Source organism: Protopterus annectens, chromosome 1.part0 (assembly GCF_019279795.1).
Source record: "Protopterus annectens isolate FY-2018-M chromosome 1.part0, PAN1.0, whole genome shotgun sequence".
In the NCBI taxonomy this organism is placed as follows: domain Eukaryota; kingdom Metazoa; phylum Chordata; order Ceratodontiformes; family Protopteridae; genus Protopterus; species Protopterus annectens.
Window position 1 is genome coordinate 1,770,490,162 of NC_056725.1, and position 24,508 is coordinate 1,770,514,669.

At 44.7% G+C, this 24,508-nt stretch overlaps 1 protein-coding gene across 4 annotated transcripts in view; it reads left to right on the forward strand.

Annotated features, from left to right (window-relative positions):
* KATNA1 (katanin catalytic subunit A1) overlaps positions 1 to 24,508 on the forward strand; it is a 1,196,718-nt gene that overhangs the window by 1,127,952 nt on the left and 44,258 nt on the right. For all 4 annotated transcript variants that reach the window (XM_044069365.1, XM_044069348.1, XM_044069341.1 and 1 more), the window contains one exon: positions 411 to 537. In XM_044069365.1, coding sequence (XP_043925300.1) covers positions 411 to 537 — 127 coding nt within the window. The remainder of the gene's footprint in view (positions 1 to 410; positions 538 to 24,508) is intronic.

Genomic DNA, 24,508 nt, shown 5'->3' on the forward strand with positions numbered 1-24,508 from the left:
AACATGCTGGAGGGATAGATTCCTGTCCCAGAGACTTCCCATACTCTGGAACAAACTACCTATCTATATCAAACAAAGCTCCTCATTAGCACTGTTCAAGAAAAATCTTGATGATTGGATGGGAGATAGGAAATTCACCCCGGGGATCACTTCTGTGGCTCTGCTCGACAGTGGCACAGGAAAATCATTTTCTTGGGTGGCGAAAGCCAGGGTACCTTTGGCTAGGCTTATGTAGGCCCTAGGGCCAATAGCCTAGTACCTACCTATGAACCTATTTGTTGTACCTGTGATTCTTGTCTTTCACTTTTTTGTGTGAATTAACAATTTGTTTATCAAAACAGTTGTTCATATATTACAATGGTATTGTATATATTTATTCTGAGATTTAATGTAGTCCACATTTCCTCTAGGCCAGGGTAGAGAAGATCTGTTACGAATAAATCTGAGAGAGCTAGAGCTGGCGGATGATGTTGACCTTGCAAAGATAGCCAAGAAGATGGAGGGTTACTCTGGTGCAGATATCACTAATGTATGCAGGTAAGGTAATGGATATATGAATGGAGGATGTCATGGATCTTTTCAAACTATCTTTGTTCAAGTGTAGTGATTGAAGCCAGAGGTCAAATGTACAAAACGACACATATGTATTGTAAAGCTACCTCAACATATTGTAAGGGGATTACTAGATTATTTTTATGTTGCACTTTAAAGCAAGTGTAGATGTATCTGCAGAAGTTGCTTTAGCTGTCATTTGGATTAATGACCAAGTTCTTGCAAAAACTAGAAGACATCTACTGCATGTTTGTTTACTATGAATGACTACTCTCTTCAGTTTTTATTTCCATTCTTTCATGATCTCTCATGGTGTCCTGTGTATCTTAATTCTTCTCCACTAACTGCTGTTTGATTTAATAAGTTAATGGTGTAGTTTTATTTTTTTTATTTAACTGTGTAGGAAAAGTAATCTTTCTTTTCTTTCTTTCACTTATTATGAGCCACAAGAAACAGGTAAAATAACGTATAAAAGTGGACAGTTTAGCATAGCTGTATGGGCAATTTCTGTAGCTAATTGGCCAGTATATTTTGGAGATGTGTGAGGAAACTGGAGTACCTGGAGAAAATTTATGCAGAACTTGTAAGATGGAGTCTGTAAAACTTTTCCAGACAAAATTCTTTTGCTGAGAGAGAGAAGCCAGCTGTTTTCCTCCAGTGTGGCAGACCTTTTCCCTGCTGTTGTAGCATCATTTCAGTATTTGCCTAGTCACTTCTTCATTCTTTTCTCTGTTATTTTGCCTGCAACAGAAAACAATAAAAAAGTTAGATTTTAATTCCAGTATGCATTTCTTTGCAGTGTTTTATTTATTATATTTAGCCTGTCAAGAATCTTATAATCCTTTCTTCTGCCGTGAGCCTTTGTTTCAGGTCTATTGCTTATCTCTGTGTCACATAAGATAAGCATCCTTTTTCTTTAAAGCCTTATGATATTCATTGTCAATGGCTCATCAGGTAGCACACTTGCCTGCAGTTATGGAAGATCGGAAGGCTGTGGGTTCTGTTCCCCCACCAGGTACTTGATTTAATTTTGCACTACTGTCACTGCAGTACAGTTCAAGGGGTGCTGCACTCCTGGATGTGCCATCCTTCAAATAAGATATTACCCTGTGGTCCCATCCTTCAAATAAGATGTTTCCCTGTGGTCCCATCTGCCTGAGTTGGCAGTAGCGCAGGTGGATGCAAAAGACCCATGGTTTGATAAAAGGGTAGGGAAGTTCCCTGGCACTCTGGTCAAATTTCCTCTGATCAGCGTGAATACCACCTTGGGTCTTCCCTGAAAAAAGGACACTGACTTTAATGAGCTTAACCTAGTCAATAGAGAGTAAGCAAACAAGTGTTCAGTTGCAGCTCCTTTAATCCAGATCATTACCATGTCTTCTGTGTCTCGTTTTCTAGCCAGTGTTTCAGCTATGCTGCAGTCTTAAGATGTGTGTGAGAGATTTGTGATCCTTTGTCTGTTATTAGGTCAAATGCTTTACTGAAGAACAGTCACTTTGGCATATTTAGCCCCTTCCTGTTCTACTTTGATTACCAGCTTAGCAACAAAGTAGTCATTTTTCACCTTTCACTTTAAGAATCCATGCTTTGGATTCTGTGCCTACTGACATCTGGATATTTAAAGGTTTATTCAGAAATAACTCTATTTTAGTGTTGCTGAGGTCAGGCATGTTCCTTGGTAGTTTTCTGCATGTTTGTATTGATCCCTGTGTTTGAAGGGTTATCTGCCTTTTTCCAGTGTTTATGTTCTTTGCTTTCCTCACATTGTTGTTGTTGTCTTTCGGCTTTTCCCGGTTAGGGGTCCCCACAGCGGAACTCCGGTCCGCTAATGATTGCCAGTAGATTTTTACGTGCCGAGTTGCCAGCTCTGGCGCACAACCTTCAACGAAGGTACGCCCATTCACGCATGTCTCCACGCAGAAGATGCTTTTAGCTGAGAATCGAACCGGACAACGTCTTACTGTGAGGCGACAACGGTGCCGCAGTGTTAAAAGAAAAACACTTATTTCTCCAACATTCGCCAGAAGAAACGCAGCGATTTCGATAAGCAAATAAAAGCTTTATTTACATGCATGGAGACCTGCCACATCGATGGTAGAATGTCAGCAGTCTAACTTCTGTACAAACTGCAGGGGGTTTTATAGCCCCTTCTGCACGTACACATACATACTCAATAAGATGTTTATCAGACACTGAGTTTCAGTTAAGACAGAAATATGCAAGGGTCAGTTTCAGTTAAGACAGAAATGTGCAAGGGTCGGTTTCAGTTAAGACAGAAATATGCAAGGGTCAGTTTCAGTTAAGACAGAAATATGCAAGGGTCATAAGATAATTACAAGTTCTGTTCTTTCTCGAACTGCAGGTTAACATCTGTACATTATTTCATGGTCAGCCTGTTTAAACAGGTCAAACAGTTCTTTTAGAAATTCTTTCTTTGCACACAAGATAGTTTAACCCTTATTATGCCTGATACAAAGTAGTTCATACAGAATTTTATTACATTTCCCCCCTAACAACACTTTGTATCAGCAAAATATTTCACTACACATTCTGGTCATACAACTTTTCATTTGATTCATATCCTTTGTACCCAAAATAGTAAGCTTTTGTCATATTGGCAGTTATTACATTAGACATCAACATTCGGATGCATGGGATACAGCAGCAACCTAAAAACAAGAATATAATGGCACCAACACATACAGCAATTAAAATGTTCATAAAAACACTTCCCCCAACTTCCAAACCAGGTCTGGAAGAATTCAGTCAATGGATTTTGTCCTGGTTTTGTCAGTTCAGATACCTTTTGGAGAATCTCGAGGTGACTCTCAATTTCGTGCTGATTATCTGGAATAAACGAACAGCACTCCTCTTGGATAAGAGCGCAAGTACCTCCTTTCGCCGCTAGGGTGAAATTGAGCGCCATATGGTTCTGCAACACTGTTCATTGCTGTCAATTCGTCCGTCACCAATTCTAGCGCCGAAAAAGTTGCATTACTCAGATTCTCTAACAGTTTTGACAATTTTCTGAGTTCCCAAATAGATTTTACTGTCCCATATGCTGGAAGAATGCCAGCACCAGAAATGACATCATCACCCAAGTCCATATGTGATAGCCCCTTGCTGCTACTAAGGGCTAAATCGTGATGATAGATCCAGGATGCATCAATGTTACCTATGGGATTAATAGGTTTATTAACAGCACGTACATTTCGTATTTTACCTTGGGGTAGTGTAGATACATGTCTTATTGCTGGTACCAAATAACCTAAAAAACAACTACCAGACCAACTTTCTTAGTAACCACTTATATGCCTTTCTTCCACAGACAAAGTAGCAATCCTCTACCTTAATGGTAATATTGACAGGATTAAAACGTTCCCCTGCATCCTGCAATCCTAAAAATAATAGATAATACACAGACTTCATTTTCTGAAAGAAATTAGGATCTCTAACGAGTCTCTTTATAGGTGTAAAGTTCGTTACACAACCTGAGTTATCTGCGGTACACTTTTGAATTATTGTTGTATTACACTGGCTCCACCCAACTTTATTTTTGCCAAGTTTTTGAAAGCATACCATTCCATTTTGACGACCCATGAGAGGCAATGCTATTTTATTCTTTAAGGTAACATTTGAAGTATCAAATATTAAATTAGTCCATGTTTCATTAGCCCCCAAAGGGACCGTACTCAACATTAACCCCTCATGTACAGTAGGAATAGCAGTGCATACCCAACAATTAGAGATATTAAGAGATGAAGCATAAGCATACTTAACAGCCTGGTAGGTATTAAAAGGTGGATGCCAAACTGTGTCTTTCGTGTTCCTTTTAGTTTGACTAACAGCATCTGAAAATAAAAATGGCCAAAACAGAAACACAGTAATCACAATGACTGTTAACAAAATTATTGTACAATCTTTCTGTGGGAAAGGCTGCTCCCGTGTATTATCATTGTCTCTTTGTCTTCTTTCAGGTACGAAATACTCCATTTCTTCGTTCGAAGAAAACTAAAATGGATACACAACTACACAAAAATATTAAAACTAAAAATTGTACTCAAAAATAACTAAATACCACCCCCTTTGCCACTTCTTAAGGTTCCTCAGGGGGACCTAAATTTTTGTCCAGCTCAAACTGTTTTACCAGTTTACAATGTGTTAAGTGGATCCACGATGTTCGTTCTTTTATTCGAACCGCAGTAGGTGTCGAAATCAACTTCCCACTTTGGTGAAGCCCAGTTTTTTCTCTTGATTATCTTGATCCAGATCCAATCTCCAGGCTTAACTTCGAGAATTCTGCTCTTCTGCTGATCTGAAAAGCAATCATTTGTTAGAGGTGTTTTAGTTTTTGTCAGCAATTTTCTCATGTAATCTGCTAACTCCTCACCCCCCTCACATTCCGCAGGCAATAATATCCCTTGACATTGCGGGACGTAATAGGGGCGACCATAAAGGAGTTAAAATGGCATGTGAGAGTGTTCAATCTCACCGTTTGTTCTTACACACGGGTTCGGAGCCGATCCTCGGCTCCGAGTCGGCTGCATAGCAAAGCTCTGCATCTTAGAGAAGCTCGAGACCAGGCTATATCCCACAATCCTCCCTGCCATTACTCAGATCTAGTTTGCCGCTGCAACGGGTCACATCGTTCAGAGAGCTCGGACCAGAGAAAACTGTTGTTAGACAGATAAGATAGTTTCTTTTTTGTTGTTAAAAGTTCTTATATTCCTATAGTTTTTTGATATTGTATTTTCTATCCTATAGTGTGTGTGTGTGTGTGTGTATATTGTAGTTAGTTTTTTTATAGGTTTCCCTTTTGGGGCCTACCCTTCTTTAACCTATAGCTTTAATTCTTCCTAATATTAGCTAGTGTTAAATTCTCTCTTCTTTAATTAACATGCCTGAAAAAGCCAAGTCTGGTTTTAAAAGGTGTCAGTGTGGACAGAAAATGTCCATCACTGACAACCACACTTCCTGCGTCTACTGTCTTGGCCCTCTCCACTTGCAAGAGGATTGCTCTATTTGCCATTCCTTCAGTGGGAGGGTCATGACAGATAGACGCAGGAAACTTATTGACAGGGGACTTCTTAAGCCTGCCTTCCAGGAGGCCTTGGACAAGTCTGACCAGGCTTCTAAGTCCTCTAAGGGGTCGAAGATGTCGGAACCCATGTCATCGGCTCCGAGTACATCTTCGAAAGTTTGTTCGCCGGTTCCACAGACTTCGGGGCAGAGCGTCGAACGTTTATCTCTCACTGAGCTCCAGGTCTTGGAACCGGTGTCGGAACTACCGCCACCGTCTATTCTTCGGTCGGTGCCATCTTCGGCCCCTTCGACCCGATCTTCCAGATCATTATCCGATACTGATGTGGATCATGTCGTGCAGAAACTTATGGAGAACACGGCCCTTTCCAAATTGATTGCAGTTTCCTCCCAATTGGTGTCGAAACTAGAAGGCCTTCCCTTATCTCCAACAGGTCCTCCTTCGAGACCCATCCAGTCTTCGGAGCCGGAAGAGGATGAGCTGATGATAGTGGAGCCCTCGGTGCCGAAACCGTCCATTGCACGATCGACACCATTTACCTCGACTCCGTCGGAACCTATAGGTGAGTCGCAGAGTCGACTATCTCTCCTTGGTTCCGGGACCAAGAGTCATACCGACCTTTCGGTGCCGACTCTCCCTCTCGGGGCATCGGCGCAGATCGGCTCGGCTCCGTCCTCGGGGTCGAGACCCATGGGCCCCGTGTCTCGGATTCTTCCATGTTCTTCGGAACCGGGGGAGTCCTCGACCCGAGGTTCAGGGGTTTTTGACCTTATGAGGAAGGTTTTGTCTACACAGACAACCACTTCATCGGACGTGTCTTCTCCCTCCCTTAAGGAGCCGCTCTCTGTTTCTGTTCCCACGACACATCCAAAGCGTGAAGCACCATTGTCTCAGCCATCCCTAGAGGATGCCCCCTGTTCCTCGGAGGCCTCACCGGAATCTCCCTCCGATGAGGTTCCAAGGAAAAGATTGTACAAGAGGAGGCACTTAGATTCCCCACAGGAATCTCTAACTTCTGACACTGACTTGGATGAGTCAGAGGGGTCCCCAAAATCCCCCTCCGAGGATGTCTCATTTGCGGACATCTTGGAGATATTAAAACAGAGAGGTGATTGGCAGTCCCTAGCCCCCACTGAGGACGAGTCGGTGTTGCTGAAGGCATTTGGTGCTCAACCTTCTACCTCCTGGGTTACTCCGCCCTTTGATGGTGCCACTCTTTTTGGGCCCAAAGTGAAAGAGACATTAACTCGGTGTGAGCAGGAAGGAAAGACTCTGTCTGCTGTCGGAGTCCGTTTTTCTGTTCCATCTAGACCGTACCCCAAAGGGCAACGAGGCGGAAAAATGTGGTTCCGTAGAACTCCGGGATCTTTCCAGGCCACACAGAGTGAACCCCCCCCCCAGAGGCAGAGGGGGGGCAGACATGGAAGATGCCGCCCTGGCGGCAGAGGGGGTCCGCAGAACCAAGGCGACAGGGATACTATCCCTGGTAAGCCTTTCCAGCACTCCTGAATGGAGGCCCGACTGTCCTGCTCTGGAGGCAGTCGGGGGTCGCTTGGCTTTATTACCCACAGGCCTGGCTAACTCTCACCTCAGACTCCTGGGTAAAAAGCATTGTAACCAGAGGATACAAAATACCCTTTATGTCAACTCCACCCCAACAAAGAAGGTCTCCAGATGTGCCACCCGTCTGCAGGCCCAGCAGCAATAGAAATTTCAAAGCTGCTCAAAAAAAGAGTCATTCAGCCAGTCCCGGCGGACCAAAAAGGATCCGGAACTTACTCAAGGTTCTTTTTAGTTCCGAAAAAGACAGGGGACTGGAGACCCATTTTGGATCTCAGCAATCTCAATACCTTCGTGAAGAAGGAAAAGTTCCGGATGGTCACGCTTCAATCGATCCTTCCATTTTTGCAGAAGGACGACTGGATGTGCTCGATAGATCTCAAGGACGCGTACTACCACATCAAGATGGCCAGAACGTCCAGAGATCACCTGCGCTTCCGGCTGGGAGCCAGTCATTTTCAATTTCGAGCCCTGCCCTTTGGGCTCACCTCAGCCCCCAGGGTATTCACCAAATGCATGGCAGTGGTAGCGTCTCACTTGAGATGTCTAGGATTCCGGGTGTTTCCCTATCTGGACGACTGGCTCCTCACCGCCACCACCGAGCGTTGCCTCATACAAGCCAGAAACTATACAGTCAACCTTTGTTCCCACCTAGGGATTTCCATAAACTTCAAAAAATCTGTCTTACTGCCCTCACAGCATATTTCATTCATCGGAGCGGACCTAGATATGCGCTTAACATTGGTAAAGCTCCCTCAAGTAAGAGCTTCATCCCTCAAGGAACAGGTTCTTCTTCTACTGCAATGCAGGAAAGCCCCGGCCAAATTGGTGTTGAAGGTTTTGGGACTCATGGCAGCGTCCCTGATTGCAGTTCCCATGGGAAGATTGCACATGAGGCTCCTCCAATGGCTGCTGTTCACGCTGTGGTCGTTCCAGCAGTTACCCCTAATGCACGAGATTCTGATAACAGATTCTTGCAAGCGAGACCTCTCATGGTGGGTGTCCAGCCAGGATCTCACTATGGGTCGTCCATTTGTTCTACCGAATCCGACGGCCACTATAACCACGGACGCTTCCCTGATAGGGTGGGGGGGACTTTTTCAGGGAAGAACAGTCCAAGGGGAATGGTCCAACATGGAGTACAACCTGCACATAAATGTTCTGGAAATGAGGGTGGTGTTCTTGGCGTTGCAACACTTTCAAACCCTCCTACCTTTAGGAACAGTAGCAGTTCAGCCAGACAAACATGTCTGTAGTCTGGTACATAAACAAACAAGGGGGAACCAGATCTTACCCATTATGCAGAGAGGCCATGAGAATTTGGCAATGGGCAGAGTCCACGGGTCGCTTTCTGATAGCAACGCACATCCCGGGGTCATCCAACGTCATTGCGGACAGGTTGAGCAGAGCCATCCTGTTACCTCACGAGTGGTCCCTCAAACTACAAGTGGCGGAAAGAATTTTTCGCAAATGGGACCAGCCTTGCTGCGATCTATTCGCCTCCCTGATGAATACCAAATGCAGAAGCTATTTTGCCCTTCTACCCCCTCCAGGGGATGTCCCCAGGGACGCACTGATACACGATTGGCCCCCGGGTCTCCTATATGCATTCCCACCTACCCCCTTGATTCCCAAATTTCTTCACAAAGCCATGAACCTGGAAAGGACAATTATACTCATAGCCCCTTCTGGCCTCGACAGATACGGTTCCCCTTTCTTCGAGCCCATCAAACAGAAGAACCGTGGATCCTGGACCCAGTAGCAGATCTACTGACACATTCGTCGGGAGTTCCTCACCCGTCTCTTCTATCCCTCAAACTAGCAGCTTGGCTGCTCCACTTCCCCGCCTAGCCAGGTCTGATCTACTTTCTCCTGCAGTTCAGCGCATTTTGGTTGCCTCTCGTAAGGCTTCCACCACAAAACTCTACAAGAGTAAATGGAAATGCTTTGTGTACTGGGCATCTAGTCAACACTTGGACCCCCTGGTTGCTCCTTTACATAAAGTTCTAGAATTTCTTTCCATCCTTTTCCACGAAGGAGCCTCTACTTCCACACTAAGAGTACAGTTGGCGGCCATATCCAACTTCCATGTTGGTGAGGACGGTTCTTCTATTATGTCCCACAGGCTTTGTAAGGCTTTTATGAAAGGTTCCTTCCATCTTTGACCGCCCGTCAGAGACCCTTTATTCCCATGGAATTTAAATTTGTTGTTGTCACAACTAATGTTGCCACCCTTCGAACCAGCCTCTTCTTGCCTCCTGAAGTTTTTGTCGTGGAAGACTCTTTTTCTTGTAGCGGTTACTTCAGCTCGGAGAGTGTCAGAGCTGCAAGCACTGTCAATTAAACCGCCTTACTTAATTTTTCACCCAGATAGAGTTTCTTTACGAACAAATCCGTCCTTCCTTCCTAAGGTATGTTCTGTCATAAATATTAATCAGTCCATTGAACTCCCTACTTTCTTCAAAACCATACCAGCAAGTTGGAATATATGCTGCACAAGTTAGATGTCCACAGACAGCTAAGATTTTATTTGGACAGGACTAAAGACTACAGAAAAACAGATCAACTTTTTGTTGCATTTGCAGACAATAAAAAGGGCATGGCAGTTACAAAACGTACGCTTTCTAAATGGCTTACTGATTGTATAGCCTTTGTGTATTCTAAGTCAAATCAGGCCTTGCCCACCAAACCAAAAGGCCATTCTACTAGGTCCGTCTCCACTTCCCTGGCTCATGCAGCTCGCCTGCCTTTGGACACGATTTGTGCAGCAGCCACGTGGTCTAAACCACATACTTTCATCACTCATTATAGGGTTGACAAAGCATCCAAAGACATGACATCTTTTGGTTCCACTGTGCTCAGGAACGTTCTTCCATGAGTCACTCAGAGTGATGGAGCTAGGGACGCTACCCGTGTGTAAGAACAAGCGGCGAGATTGAACACTCTCACATAAAGAAGTTATGTTCTTACCATAACGTTCCATGTGGAGTGTTCATCTCGCCTTTGTTCTTACATTCCCCCCCCTCCCTCCCTCACATGTTTGGAAGAATGAGTAGGACTAGAGTTTGGTCCACATGTCTTTACCTCTTCCGGGTATATTTCGTTACCCTTAGTTAATTTGTCAGTGAGATGGTGTCTCTGAATTTTTGTGGCAGTATGTAGCCTTAACACCTCAGGGTTATTGTTAGTCTGGTTTGCTTGCAAACTAGATCTGAGTAATGGCAGGGAGTATTGTGGGATATAGCCTGGTCTCGAGCTTCTCTAAGATGCAGAGCTTTGCTATGCGGCCGACTCTGAGCCGAGGATCGGCTCCGAACCCGTGTGTAAGAACAAAGGCGAGATGAACACTCCACATGGAACGTTATGGTAAGAACATAACTTCTTTGTAATACCTTTGGAGGTAGGTGTGGTCCGTCTGGAGAGGAGTGCCAAAGGTAAGCAGGTAATCCAAGACTGATGTGTCTCGGCCATGAGTTTTCGTAACTTACTTTTGAGAATACCATTATGACGTTCGACCAACCCGGCTGACTGCGGATGGCAAGCACAATGGAGTTTAAGGTCAATTTTGAAAACAACAGCCAATTTCTGAATAACTTGATTAGCAAAATGAGTGCCATTATCAGAATAGATGCATACTGGAATTCCAAAATGTGGAATAATATCATTCGTTAGAATTTTTGCCACTGTTGAAGCATCCGGATGAGTGACAGGAAATGCTTCAACCCATTTAGAAAACGCATCAATGATAACTAATGCAAACTTTTTCTGCTGTGCAGGGGTAAGTTCAATGAAATCCATACAGATGGTATGAAAGGGATAGGGTGGAACTGGAAAAGTTGCCGGTGCAACACGTATACCACCCTGCCCATGAAAACGAGCACATACAAGACAAGACAGACAAAAACGTTTTGCATATGCTACAAATCCTTTACTCCAAAATACTTGTTGCACTACCTGAACCATAGCTGCTGGACCGTTGTGAGATGGTCCATGAGTAATGAGGGAGGCATAGCGAAATAAATTTGTTGGTAAAACGTATTTACCATCTGGTCCTACATAAACCCCTTGCTCATGTGTCACCCCATATCTTATCCATTTTTGCTTTTCCTGCTTAGTGCTTAACTCTTGCATGACCCGTAAGGTTTGTAGATTAAGGTTATCTGATGGTTGCAAGTCTGTTTCAAGTGCAAAAGCGGATGTTAAAGCAATTTCCTTTGCGGTCTTATCAGCTAGGGCATTCCCTAATGCTACCGGATCTTTAGCACTAGTGTGAGCCGCGCATTTGCAAATTGCTAGCCTGCTAGGTAGTTGGATAGCTTGTAAAAGATCTAAGATTAGGTTTTTATGCGTGATTTCTTTTCCCGAAGCAGTGACCATTCCCCTATTTTTCCATTGCTGGGCAAAGACATGCACCATAGAAAAAGCATACTGACTATCTGTATAGATAGTGGCTGCTTTACCTTCCGACAAAGCGCATGCCCTGGTCAAAGCAATCAATTCCGCTGCTTGTGTGGACAAGTTCCTGGGGAGAGGATTAGCTTCTATGATGTGTGTACCAGTTGTTACTGCATAACCTACTTGGGTGTTATCTATCTCATTTTTACGGGCTGACCCATCGACAAATAAGGTCCAGTCAGAACTCGGTAAGGGTTGATCCTTGAGGTCGGGTCTAGGTAAAACATTCGCATGAATCATGTCCAGGCACACATGTGGAGTTCCATCAGCCGGTGTGGGGAGGAGAGTAGCCGGGTTTAGGGTAGTACATCGTTCTATAGTCATGTGAGGTTGAGACAACAAAATAGTCATACACGATAAGTGTCTGCTTGGAGATAGAAAAGTTAACTTATCCTGCAGCAGAATCACTGCTACCGAATACGGTACTCACAAGGTCAGTGGATGAAATAAAGCATCGCCGAAGCTTGAATGGCCAATGCCGCCCCCACCACTACCTGCACGCAGTGTGGTAATGATCGCGCGACAGCGTCCAATTTACTTGAATAAAAAGCCAGGGGTCTGAGTTTGTCCCCATGTGACTGTAACAGAACGGATGTCATGTATCCGCCTTTACAGTCCACCGTTTGAATAAAAGGTTTGGAATAGTCAGGGAAACCTAGAACTGCTGAACTTGCTATCAATTGTTTGATCTGAGTAAACGCTTGAATGGACCTATCCGTCCAAGAAATGGGATCATTTGCCGCCATTGGGAGTGCAAAGATCAGATCCGATAAAGGACCTACTTCCTCAGCATAGTTAGGTATCCAACTACGGCAAAAGTTAGTAATTCCCAAAAATGACATCATTTCCTTTTTTGTGAGGGGCATAGGTGCCTGGAGAATAGCTTCCTTTCTAGTACCATCAAGTTGCCTGCCTTGGTTAGATATTGAATAACCCAAATAGCGTACCTCTAGTTTACAAAATTGTAATTTAAACTTATTTACCTTGTGTCCTTCTTCTGCTAAAAAATGTAGAAGCCGCAGGGAGTCCGTTTTACATGCAGATTCTGTAGGGGCAGCCAGCAGGATGTCGTCTACGTACAGCAATAGATGGCATCCATGCTTCGGTGAAAATTGGGCCAGGTTCGCTGACATTTCTTGAGAAAATACAGTAGGACTGTCACAGTAACCTTGAGGTAACCGTGTGTATGTGTAACGTTTGCCCATAAATGTAAAGGCGAACCAAAACCTGCTATCCTCATGTAATGGGATAGAGAAAAATGCATTACTGATATCAATAACTGTAAAATATTGGTCTGTAGGAAGGATATCATTCAGTAGGACAGACGGATCCGGAACTGCTGGGGCCCTTGGTACTATGGCTGCATTAACAGCCTGTAAATCCTGTACCATCCTCCAGGTTCCGTCCGGCTTCCTTACTGGAAACAAAGGCGTATTACATGGTGAATATGCACATGGGATCAAGACCCCTGCCCGTAGTAATGCTTCAATTACTGGAGAAATTCCTCCTTCTGCTATTTTGCTCAACGGATACTGTCGTTTGTGTAGTCTGTAATCAGATTTAGGTGTGATTTTGACCGCACCTGCTGTTTTCATTAATCCTATATCATGCTGCCCAGTCGACCACAAAGACTGTGGTATAGTCCGCAAAGCATTTTCTTCTTGCAGACTCAGCATGAAGAGTCAGCTGGGCAACACCCTATCCTCCCTCAAATGTACTGTGGGTCTAGCCTGCATGACCCAATTCAACTTTTGTACCTGAATCCCCCTGCTTTGTAACTGTTCTTCCGACAAGGTACTCCATTCCGTTACCTTTTTACCTACAGAGACCCAAGCCTGTTCTTCCTCTTTCGTTACAGATACATGCGGTGTAAGATTACTCCTAAAGAGAGCTAGCATATCTTTCGTGAGACTGTATGTGGCTGCAGAGTTTCCTAATTTATCCCAGTACAGTTGCTTTAAAACAATCTTCGTGATTTTATATTTAAAAAACAGTGTTTCATATACCGTATCAGGACCTATCAATTTTCTATAGTACATTGTACAGTGCAACTGTTCTGCCTTCACTGGTGGTTGATGACCATACTTACCTAAAGCCAAATTTAGTAAGTCATTTGTTATGCTTTGAGGACCTGTAGAGACCAAATCATTACTGTACCAGTAATGTAAATCTCCTTGTCCTTCTTGCAAAAATGCAGCTTCAAGTTGTACTCGCTTGGCCTGTATACCATGGGCTGTGGGGACTGCCGCTATACCAAAAACATGCATTAGGTCCCTTCCTAACAAATTAACAAGGCAAATATGTGAAATAATTACACAAAACCTAATGGTCTGGTTTGTTTGAGGGTCTGTGAACCACAGCGGTCGAGACAGCGGTTCTTTATAAATCCGTCCATTTGCCGCTTTTACTAATACATAATCACTCGTGGCTGCATCAGATGGCACAACAGTATGTTTTAGCAAGGTCCTAGTTGCTCCTGAATCACACAAGAATTCTACTTCTTGTCCTTCAACCTGCAAACTAATCACAGGTTGCACCTCCAGTTGCATAGTTGATGCTAATGCTGTCAAGTTGACAACTTGATATTCTCCATCAGCAGAAAAACTGCTTTGCTCATGTTCCCATCCTGCACATTTCCCTTTGGTCTCTTCGTTCTCCTCCTCATAACCTTCCATGATTTCATCCGGTGGCCCTGGCCACCATTTCTCACCATCATATAGTCATGCTGAGGACTGCACCGGTGCTTGTGAGGCACCCGGTTGTCCCGATCTATGACAATCTCTTGCAAAATGTCCTTTCTTACCACACTTAAAACATTCCCCCCTCCTTACCCTTCCCTCGTAATCCTCAGAGTGTCCTACATTTACTCGGCCCCTGCCCTCTGCCCCTATTAGGTTGACCTTGCAGCAACATAATCGTGCCATCCGAATTAACCGTGAGGGTCTGTGCTTGTTTCTTCTTTTTATCCGCTATATACTTCTCCGCATGCCTAGCATATTCTAACAGTGGTTGTAACCGTGCTGTTCTGTGGTCTATCATATGTTTAGTAATAAAATTACTAATCGGAGATCTACACCCTTTCAAAAAGGCATTCTTTAACTGTTGTTCATATGATGAGTCTGTCTCCTGATTAGTGGGCACTTCTATGCCACTATGGTCATTAAAAATAACAGTTAAACGCTGTAAGTAATGATCTACTTTCTCGTCATCGGACTGTACGCATTGATTAATGCATGTCCAGTCTGCACGTGCCTTCCATTTTTTTGCGACCCGCTCAAGTAACTTTTTAAGTTGCCTCTCAAATTCTGCAGTATCATGACCAAGAGGCTCCTCGTCCTCCGTAAGAGGTTCCCAATCTCCACAGATAAGGTGCCAGTCAGGACCTAAAATCTGTCGGAGTACCTGTTCAATTTCAGTACTATTAAGTTTATAACTTATTTGCATACCGTGCATGTCATCTGCGAATTTCTTCATATTGTCTTTTGAGTAGGGGATTCCTTCTACAGCCTTTCTAATGTCTTCTTTAGTCCAGGGGCGGTAAACCAGGATTGTAGGACCCTGTCCGTCCATTCCTGCCTGTGGGTTTGCTACCTGAATCAAAGGGTATTCGCTCTCACTATCTGGCACCGACTTATCCTTTACTCTCCACTCACCACCCCCTACCTTTCGGTTTCGCAGCTCTAGGAAAGTGCCAGGAGTTTTCTGCAATATTACGGGTTGTAACGGAGGGTAAATGGCGGAGGGGACCTTCTCTTTTTCACTTTCCTGATATTGTGGCGGCTCAGCCGCCCCTTCCCCCTCCGCCGCTCCTTCCACGAGGTAGGGCGGGGCTGAAGGATTATGACGAATAGGTACGGTGGTTTCGTCATCTTCTTTGTTAACAAAAAACGTGGATTTTGCACTTGAATCATCCTTTGTAGCCATATTTTTACTAAGATATATTTTATTTGCCTCCTCAAGCCATTTTTGTGCCTGTGGAAAACCCACCTTCTTTTGGTCTTTTACTCTACTGCCTGCGTCTCTGTGCAGGTCCCTTACCAACCTCTGACATTGGTTCTTATCTAATTTTCCTGAAAACTGATACTCCGTCTTCCATTTGTCTAAATATTTTAGGTTTTTTGGATGTAATTTAAACATATGTTGTTCATCTTCACTAACTTCAGTTTTTTTCTGTTGAACAGCAACTATTTCCTGTTCCCATTTCCCTTATTTAAAAGAGAAAATATTCCTTTTTCCTGAGATCTCTACCCATCTTTAGATTTTTCTACTTAGACAGTCCCTTTTTTTTTTTTTTAACTAACAATTGTCCCTTATGACTAGTCCCTTCCTTTTCCCCTATCCGTTATTAAAAAAAGGGAAAGCTTACCTTGCTGTGAGTCTTCCGCCCTTTCGTTAGTCACCGTTTCGCGGATTGAATCAAGAGCGACTGGCCTCTACTTACGACAAGATTTCGTCGGAGGTCTTTCACTTATCAGGGTGTCCGTGATTCGTTCTCCCTTCCTGTACAGGTTTTCAGTCCCTCTTGTGTGATTCGCACCGTGAAGAGGTGGCCCCATGTTGGGCGCCAGAAAATGTTAAAAGAAAAACACTTATTTCTCCAACATTCGCCAGAAGAAACACATCGATTTCGATAAGCAAATAAAAGCTTTATTTACATGCATGGAGACCTGCCACATCGATGGTAGAATGTCAGCAGTCTAACTTCTGTACAAACTGCAGGGGTTTTTATAGCCCCTTCTGCACGTACACATACATACTCAGTAAGATGTTTATCAGACACTGAGTTTCAGTTAAGACAGAAATATGCAAGGGTCAGTTTCAGTTAAGACAGAAATGTGCAAGGGTCAGTTTCAGTTAAGACAGAAATATGCAAGGGTCAGTTTCAGTTAAGACAGAAATATGCAAGGGTCATAAGATAATTACAAGTTCTGTTCTTTCTCGAACTGCAGGTTAACATCTGCACATTCTTTCATGGTCAGCCTGTTTAAACAGGTCAAACAGTTCTTTTAGAAATTCTTTCTTTGCACACAAGATAGTTTAACCCTTATTATGCCTGATACAAAGTAGTTGTTCATACAGAATTTTATTACACACAGCCTCACGTTGTTAAAAAGTACAAATTCTTCTAACAGTTCCACTGTGAATTCTTCTAAGCCTGATTGTCATGCCCACTTTTAGTTTTAGGAGCCCTTTCAGAAACCTATTGTCTATGAATGTACTTTGTTCAGCATCCTTGTTTTATACTTCTGAATGATTGGGTATTTCTGTCCCTTCTCTTTTTCTCTGCCAGTTATTCTCCAGTTTTAAGCCTCAGTCTCATTTTCTTTATGTACTTGGAGAAAAAAGTGGTTATTTTGGCATCTGTGTTTGGTCTTTGCTGTGTCATATGTTTTTCGCTGCCTTATTTGGTAGCTTTATCTTTTCTACTGTGTGTCTTTTTCATGGAGGAGTCCTGACAGCAATATTCATTACTATTGGGCTTCTACTTGAAAATGTACTGAAACGGTCAAGTCTTATAAGCTCTTTTTGTGTTTTTCTTTGCCGTCAAAGAATATACAGGAGAGAAAATGTATGATTTGTAGATGTCTTTAGGTTATGCTGTAATTTCTTGAAAGGTTAAAGGACATCAGACAGTTTGACTGTTTTCAGTTTAATAAAAATAGAAGTCATCCTGGACATTCCTAGGTGAGTATGTGACTACTGATGTTTGTAAAGGTCGTGCAATTAGACCTAACTATCTTCAGTAAAGATTAAGTTTACTGGTGTTGAATCATTTTAGCAAGGCTCACACTTGGGCTTTAATACATTTGTTATACATATCAAGTGGATAGCTAGTTCATAGTAGAGTGTTTTGTGTCCTCTGTTCTGCATTCCATTTTTTATTTTTTCCTTAGAATCAACCTTCTGTTTTTAGAACTGACCATGTTGCAATGCTTTGTACATTTTGTAACAGCTTACAAAATGTACAAAGCATTGCAACCTTCTGTTTTTAGAACTGACCAAGTTGCAATGCTTTGTACATTTTGTAAGCTGTTACTGCACTTAATAGCAAATATCTTTTATGACTAAGGAAGTACTTATTTAAGAAATCGGAACCAAAAATGTTAGAGAGATAGCGGGCATATCATAGCAAGCTCTGTAATGTGTAGATGAGATGAACAATATACTTTGAATTGTACAACAAATCTGTTCCAGACTTGTGAAGGTAGAACCCATTATACAGAAATGTGTATCCGTTAACCTTGTGAAGAGATTTCCCCCATGTGTGTATCAGTATGAGCTTAATTTCGACCAGAAAAGCTGTGCCTTTCTTATCAGCAAATTCAGCATAGTAAAATGTGTGTAGAATAGCGTGTCATTCAGACTCCTAAGAGTTCTTTATACCTCCAAGTTTCTATCTTTGGCAACACTGAGGAGAGAAACTCCAAAGCACTCTAGCCTGGGTCATATCCCTTGGTGCTTTGAGAGGTTAATGCCTCCTTAGGTTGCTGTGTGTTCAAACATGATTAGGTGTAACTAACTTTAAAAGTTGATAAGTTTGTTTGATGAGTTTCGGGTCATATATAACTCTGGGTAAACTGATGGCAGATTTGGAACAAGAAATAGAAAGCGGTGGTGTCTGTGCATATATGGTTCAGTCTGGCAGTGGAGAAGAAAATACTAGGAAGGGTTTGCAGTACTGAGTGAAAGATGTTAATGTGTTCAGTGTGATTGTGCATGAGGTAAGGCATTTTTTGTAGATTACCACTTCATTATGTTATACATTTGGATTCTTTAAAAGTTGAAAATTGAGATCTGAAGTAGTTTACTTCATTTGGTCTTCAACCTGTGGGGTACCGGATCCGAGCCGGCAATCTTACTAGCATCTGCTCTGAGCTACAAGCTTACCCATAATACACCTCCACTACCTTCCAACCCCCCAGATCTAGTTTGCTGCGGTTAGCTGAAGCATCGTGATCTCCAGAGCTCCGAATAGTAAGTGGGTATTAAATATCTTTATTAAGCCTCATTTTCTCTACTAACTTTAGGATAGTGATGTAGTGTAGCTTCCCCTTTCTCCTCCCCTCGCTTGGTGCATCGAGTGTTCAATCTTTAGTGTTGTTTAGCTTAGTTTTAGTGGGGTTTGTGAGTGTATTGCTCCCCCCCCCACTGTGTTCTGTGTGTGAGTGTGGTGAGTGGTGTTTTTTAGTGAGGAAAATGATACTTTTTTCTTGTTTTTCCACTGATATTATGGCTGATAAGCCGGTGTTTAAAAGGTGCACTAAGTGTGGCCATAATTTGACACAGCAGATGGCCACACTCTGTGTGTAATGTGCTTGGGCATGGCCCACCTTAGTACAGACTGCTCTATATACACAGATTTTAACCCACGTGCAATCAAGGATAGGAAGGTTAAGTTGGCCCTGAAAGGCCTTCTTCCCACTTCTGGGACAGTTGCCTCGTCGTCTGCTTCGGTCACAGCGGCTGCTGTGGCTGCCTCTCCTTCTCTTGCCCTTGCTTCTCCTCCCTCCCAGGCTGGGACTCAACCTCCTGTTTCAGAGCCTGCAGAAGCGGAGCGGAAAAGGAGCAGAGAAAAGGAGAGAGAGCCTAAACCTAGAACGGAGAAACGCAAGAGGTCTCCGGACCTCCCTTCACCTGTTAAAACCCATAAGATCCGTGACTGCCCTAGGCTCCGATCTCTGAGGTTTTCCACAGAGCCAGAGGAGACGCGTTCTTTATCTAGGGCTTTGGCGCCTCGACCCATAAGGTCTGAGTCCGTAGCCTTGTCGAGGTCCACTCGGTCCTTATTGGAAGTCGACATGGATAAAATGATGAGGAGGTTCATTCCTACTCCGATCCAGATGGAGGTCTTGCCAGCCCCCTCTTCCTCAGGAGGAGGGAGCTCACTTCCTTGCTTTCAACCGATTTCTCCTTCTACGATCCGTCCACCGGATTTGGAGTACTCTGATCCGAGGATGGCTTTAATCAAGGGGTCGGCGCTGACGATACCTGCTTCCTTGACGCCGGCAGCTGCCTGGAGCATGTCGGATCTGACTAGCTCGGATCCAAGCCGCTCTGAGCCGGAGCTTGGGTGCCTGATCCGAGGGAGTGGAACTTTTTTCATCGGCTCCACCTTTGTCGGGCCAAGTTCCCTCCCTTGGAGCTCCGTCCACTTCAGGCCTGGCTCCGATTCTCTCTCTGACCCGGGGAGACCGGCTTCCTTATTGGTTCCACAGGAGGTTCATTCTCCCTTGGCATTTTGACATGGTAGAAATGGTTCTCTCTGCTGAATCAAGACCCCTGACTGTCCCTGCAGACTCCACCCTGACCCCCTTGGCTCTTTCTACGATTCCCATCATTTTACCAGAGGGACAGCCCATGCTTGAGGAGCCCCAGACATTTCCCCCTGAGGAACAGGTGGCTTGAGATCCCCCCAGAGAGCCCCACCAGAGAAGTGCCTCGCAAGCATACATGCAAGAGGAGGCACTTGGAACTCCCCCTGAGTCCCTTGCCGAGGATATGGACTTGGATGATGGGGGAAGGTTCCCCCAGGTCACCTCCCAAGGACGTCTCCTTTGGAGACGTCAAGGAAATCCTTCAACGGGGAGGTTGGTCTGCCCTCAAACCTTCTTCTGACGAGTGTGTGTTCCTGGAGGCTTTCACCACAGGCCCATCTACTCCTGGGTGTCCCCTCCCGCAGATCCCTTGGTGAACCTGGTCATCTCACGGGCATGGAAGGAGTCGGACACCATGGAACCAATTCCCAAAAGGCCTGACAAGATCTAGAGTCCACCTTCGGACAGGCCAGCATGGAACAAGAGCTCCCCAGTAGACGCCATGGTGGTAGCGGCAGCTGCAAAGAAGGAACTAGCCCGAGAGAGTTCGTTGGTTCATCCTCCTGACCGAGAGTCGCGGATGATGGACTGCTTAGAGAAGCAAGTTTATGCTTCAGCTACCTTTTCTATTAGGGTGCTGAACTACCTGGCCCAAGTCACAAGACTCAACGTGACCTGGTCAAGGAGCTGAGACTCCAACGTGACCTGGTCATGGAGCTGGTGGAGTCTCCCCCTAAGTCCATGTCGCAGGAGGACAGGGACTTGTTCTCTGCGAGGATGGCCACTTTGAAAGCAGTCTCCAACACGTCCATGCGATTCCTTTCACATGCTTCTGAAGGAGCAGCTAGGGCAGCTGGGTCCGGCGTGTCCATGAGGCGCAATGCCTGGCTCAGACTATGTCAATTCTCAGAACCTTTCAAGGCGTCCTTTGCCAATGCCTCTTATGACAGGTCTACTCTTTTTGGTAAGACCGTCAAAGAGACTTTAGGCCAGAGTGAGAAGGACGGGAAGACACTGTCTGCCACCAGGATCCATTTTTGAACCCTCAAAGGTCCTTTTCCCAGAACCAGCGAGGGCAAAAGAAGATGTGGTTCCGGAAGTTACAGTATTCCCGGGACACTCAGGGCTCTTCTTCACCTAGAGGCAGAGGGGGACAGAATGGACGCTGGCCCAGAGGCAGAGGGGGTCCGAGGAATTTTGGGTCTCGAGAACCTTTCTTGGACAGACCCAGTTGGACTGACCCAGACAGCCACCCTGAGGGGTGGCCCGACTGCTCTACTCTGGAGGCAGTCGAGGGACGATTGTCCTTGCAACTGGTGGCATGGGAGTCCATAATATCAGACTGCTGGGTGCTGCAGATCATATCCAGAGAATAGTCTATCCCCTTTGTGGGTCCTCCCAAATCTCCCAGACGTACCACCCTCAAAGGAAGGCAGCAGCACAGGAAATTTCCAAGCTGCTAGAAAAGCTAGCCATCTAAACTGTCCCCCCAGATAAGTCTGGATTGGGCTTCTACTCCAGGTTCTTTTTGGTGCCAAAGAAAGTGGGGGACTTGAGGACTATTCTGGACCTATCTACCCTGAACCTGTCAGTTGCCAAAGAGAAGTTCCGGGTGGTCACACTACAGTCCATCATGCTGTTCCTGCAAGAGAGCGACTGGATGTGCTCGTTAGACCTCCAGGATGCTTACTATCACATAAAAATGCACAGAAGCACCAGAAGGTTCCTCTGCTTCCGGCTAGGAGTCAATCATTACCAATTTCGGGCCCTACCCTTTGGTCTCACCACAGCCTCCAGGGTGTTCACCAAAGTGATGGTAGTGGTAGCGGCTCACCTGAGGCTTCAGGGGATTCAGGTCTATCCATACCTAGACTATTGACTCCTCACTGCTCCCACCAGGCGTCTACTCTCTCAAACCAGGGATTATTTCTTGATCCTTGCCCTGCATTTTAGGGATCACAATCAGTGCATCCAAATCACTCCTAGATCCTGTCCAGATGATAGACTACATTGGTGCAAGGCTAGATAAATTACAGTGCAAAATCTTTCTGACCTTTGAGAGAGTACAAAACCTGAGGATGCATGTCTCTCTAATCTACCATTCTCCTCTTCCAATGGCGGAATCAGTGTTGAGGGCTTTAGGTTCAATGATGGTGACCATAACACTTCTCCCGTGTGCCCGGTTACCTATGAGAATTCTACAGTGGATACTAGCAGTACAGTGGTCCCTGTTGGAACTTCCATTGTCGTATTCAGTACAACTCAGTCGAGTCGGTTAGTCATCCCGCATATGGTGGATGTGTTCTCCGGACATTTTGGAGGGACGACCCTTTGTTCCAGCCCCTGCCCAAGCCACAGTGACCATGGACGCCTCCCAACTAGGGTGGGGGGGCATTGTCCGGCAGGACAGTCCAAGGCCTGTGGTCCCCTGTAGAGACCAGCTTCCACATAAACGTTCTAGAAATTAGGGTGGTCTTTTTAGCGTTGCATGCCCTTCATGCCTTTCTTACTCTGGGAACCATTGCAGTTCAGTCAGTCTGTCTGGTATATCAACAAACAGGGAGGGACCAGGTCTTACCCCCTTTGTTGCGAGGCCATGAGAGTGTAAGAATTGGCTATCTCCACCGGTCGCTTTCTTATCACAATGCATATTCCGGGATGGTCCAACATTCTAGTGGACAGGTTGTCTGACTATTCTGATGCCTTATGAGTGGTCTCTGAATCTTTCAGTAGCAGAGCAGATCTTCCTCAAGTGGGGACAGGCTTGCTGCAATCTCTCTGCATCTCCTTCCAATGCAAAGTGCAGTGAGTTTTTCAATTTGAACACCCTGCCGGGGGAGTCCCCCAGAGATGCTCTAGTCCATGCTTGGCCTCTTGGTCTTCTTTATGCTTACCCTCCAGTACCTCTTATTCTGAGGTTTCTACAGAAAGCTCGTCGACTGGGAAGCAAAGTGATCCTCATTGCCCTGTTTTGGCCTCGCCAGGTATGGTTTCCCTTCCTTTGGTCTCACCTTCTGGCTGTGCCTTGGATCCCATTCAGGATCTAATTTCACACCCATCGGGGGTTCCTCATCTGAACATGGACAGTTTGAAGCTCACAGCTTGGCTGCTCCAATTCCCATGATTGCTAGAACTCCTGGATTATCCTCCTCAGTTAAGTCTATTTTGGTGACTGCTCATAAGTCTTCTACCAGGATGGTTTATTGCAGTAAATGGAAACATTTTTCCTTTTGGACCGCTCAAAGGAGTTTAGACCCCATCACAGTATTTCTGCCATTCTTAATTTTCTAGCTGATATTTTCAACACGGAGCTAGTTCTTCTACTGTCAAGGTTCAATTGACTGCTATTTCTCATTTTCATGTGGGTGAGAATTCTGCCTCTCTAGTCTCCTCCAGGCTGTGTAAAGCCTTTATCAAAGGGACTTTTCTGTTACGCCCCCCCCCCCCGTCAAGGATCCTGTTCCTCCATTGGACCTTGCTATGGTTCTTCATGTTCTGGTCGCTCCACCTTTTGAACCCGCTGCAACCACAGATCTAAAATTCTTATCTTGGAAAACAGCATTTGTGGTGTCTATTGCCTCTGCAAAAAGGGTTTCAGAACTGCAGGCCTTGTCAGTCAAGTTCCTTATATGATTTTCCACAAAGATAGAGTTTCCCTTCGGACCAATCCATTCTTTCTTCCCAAGGTGGCATCACCAGTTAATATCAATCAAACCATCAATTTACCAGTTTTCTTTCCTAATTTTGCTAACAAGATAGAATACAAACTCCACCTGTTGGATGTTCATAGACAGTTACGAATTACGATTCTATTTACACAGGACAAAAAATATCCATAAATCCGATCAATTGTATCCTTCTATAGACCCTTTTTTGGGCAAACCTGTCCCCAAGGTCACTATTGCTAGGTGGATTTCTTCATGCATCCTTCAGGTCTATAAGAACAGAGGCATGTCTTCTCCGGGTCAGGTGAAAGCTCATTCCACTAGGTCCATGGCTACGTCTACGGCCTTTTGGTCTAGAGTCTCTTTGGATGATATTTGTTCTGCAGCTACTTGGTCCTCATCTCATACATTTATTTCTCATTACAAACTGGATTTGACTTCCAGAGGGAGAACATCCTTTGGTTCTGCGGTGCTCCGGAATATCCTTCCATGAGGGCCACCCAGGAGTTCAGTAGCTGGGGACTCTCTCCCACAGATTGAAGACCAAATGAAGTAAACTACTTCAGATAAAGAAGTTATGTACTCACCATAACATTCCATCTGAGTAGTTCTACTTCATTTGTCTTCAACCATCCCTACCTCCTTCCCTCGGACCTTGCCATATAGACAGCCTATGGGCTGCAGTTATAGGGAGTGAATTATTGGATATGCTCCATAGACCTTCATGATGCATACTACCATATCAAGACAAAGGTGATCCAGAATGTTTTTTTCCGCTTCCAGCTAGGAGCCAGTCATTTTTATTTAAGGGTTATGCCCTTTGGCCTCACCACAACTCCACTGGGTGTTCAATTGCATGGCAGTGATAGCAGGATACCTCAGACTACAAGGGTTGCGAGTGTTCCTTTATCTCCATGACT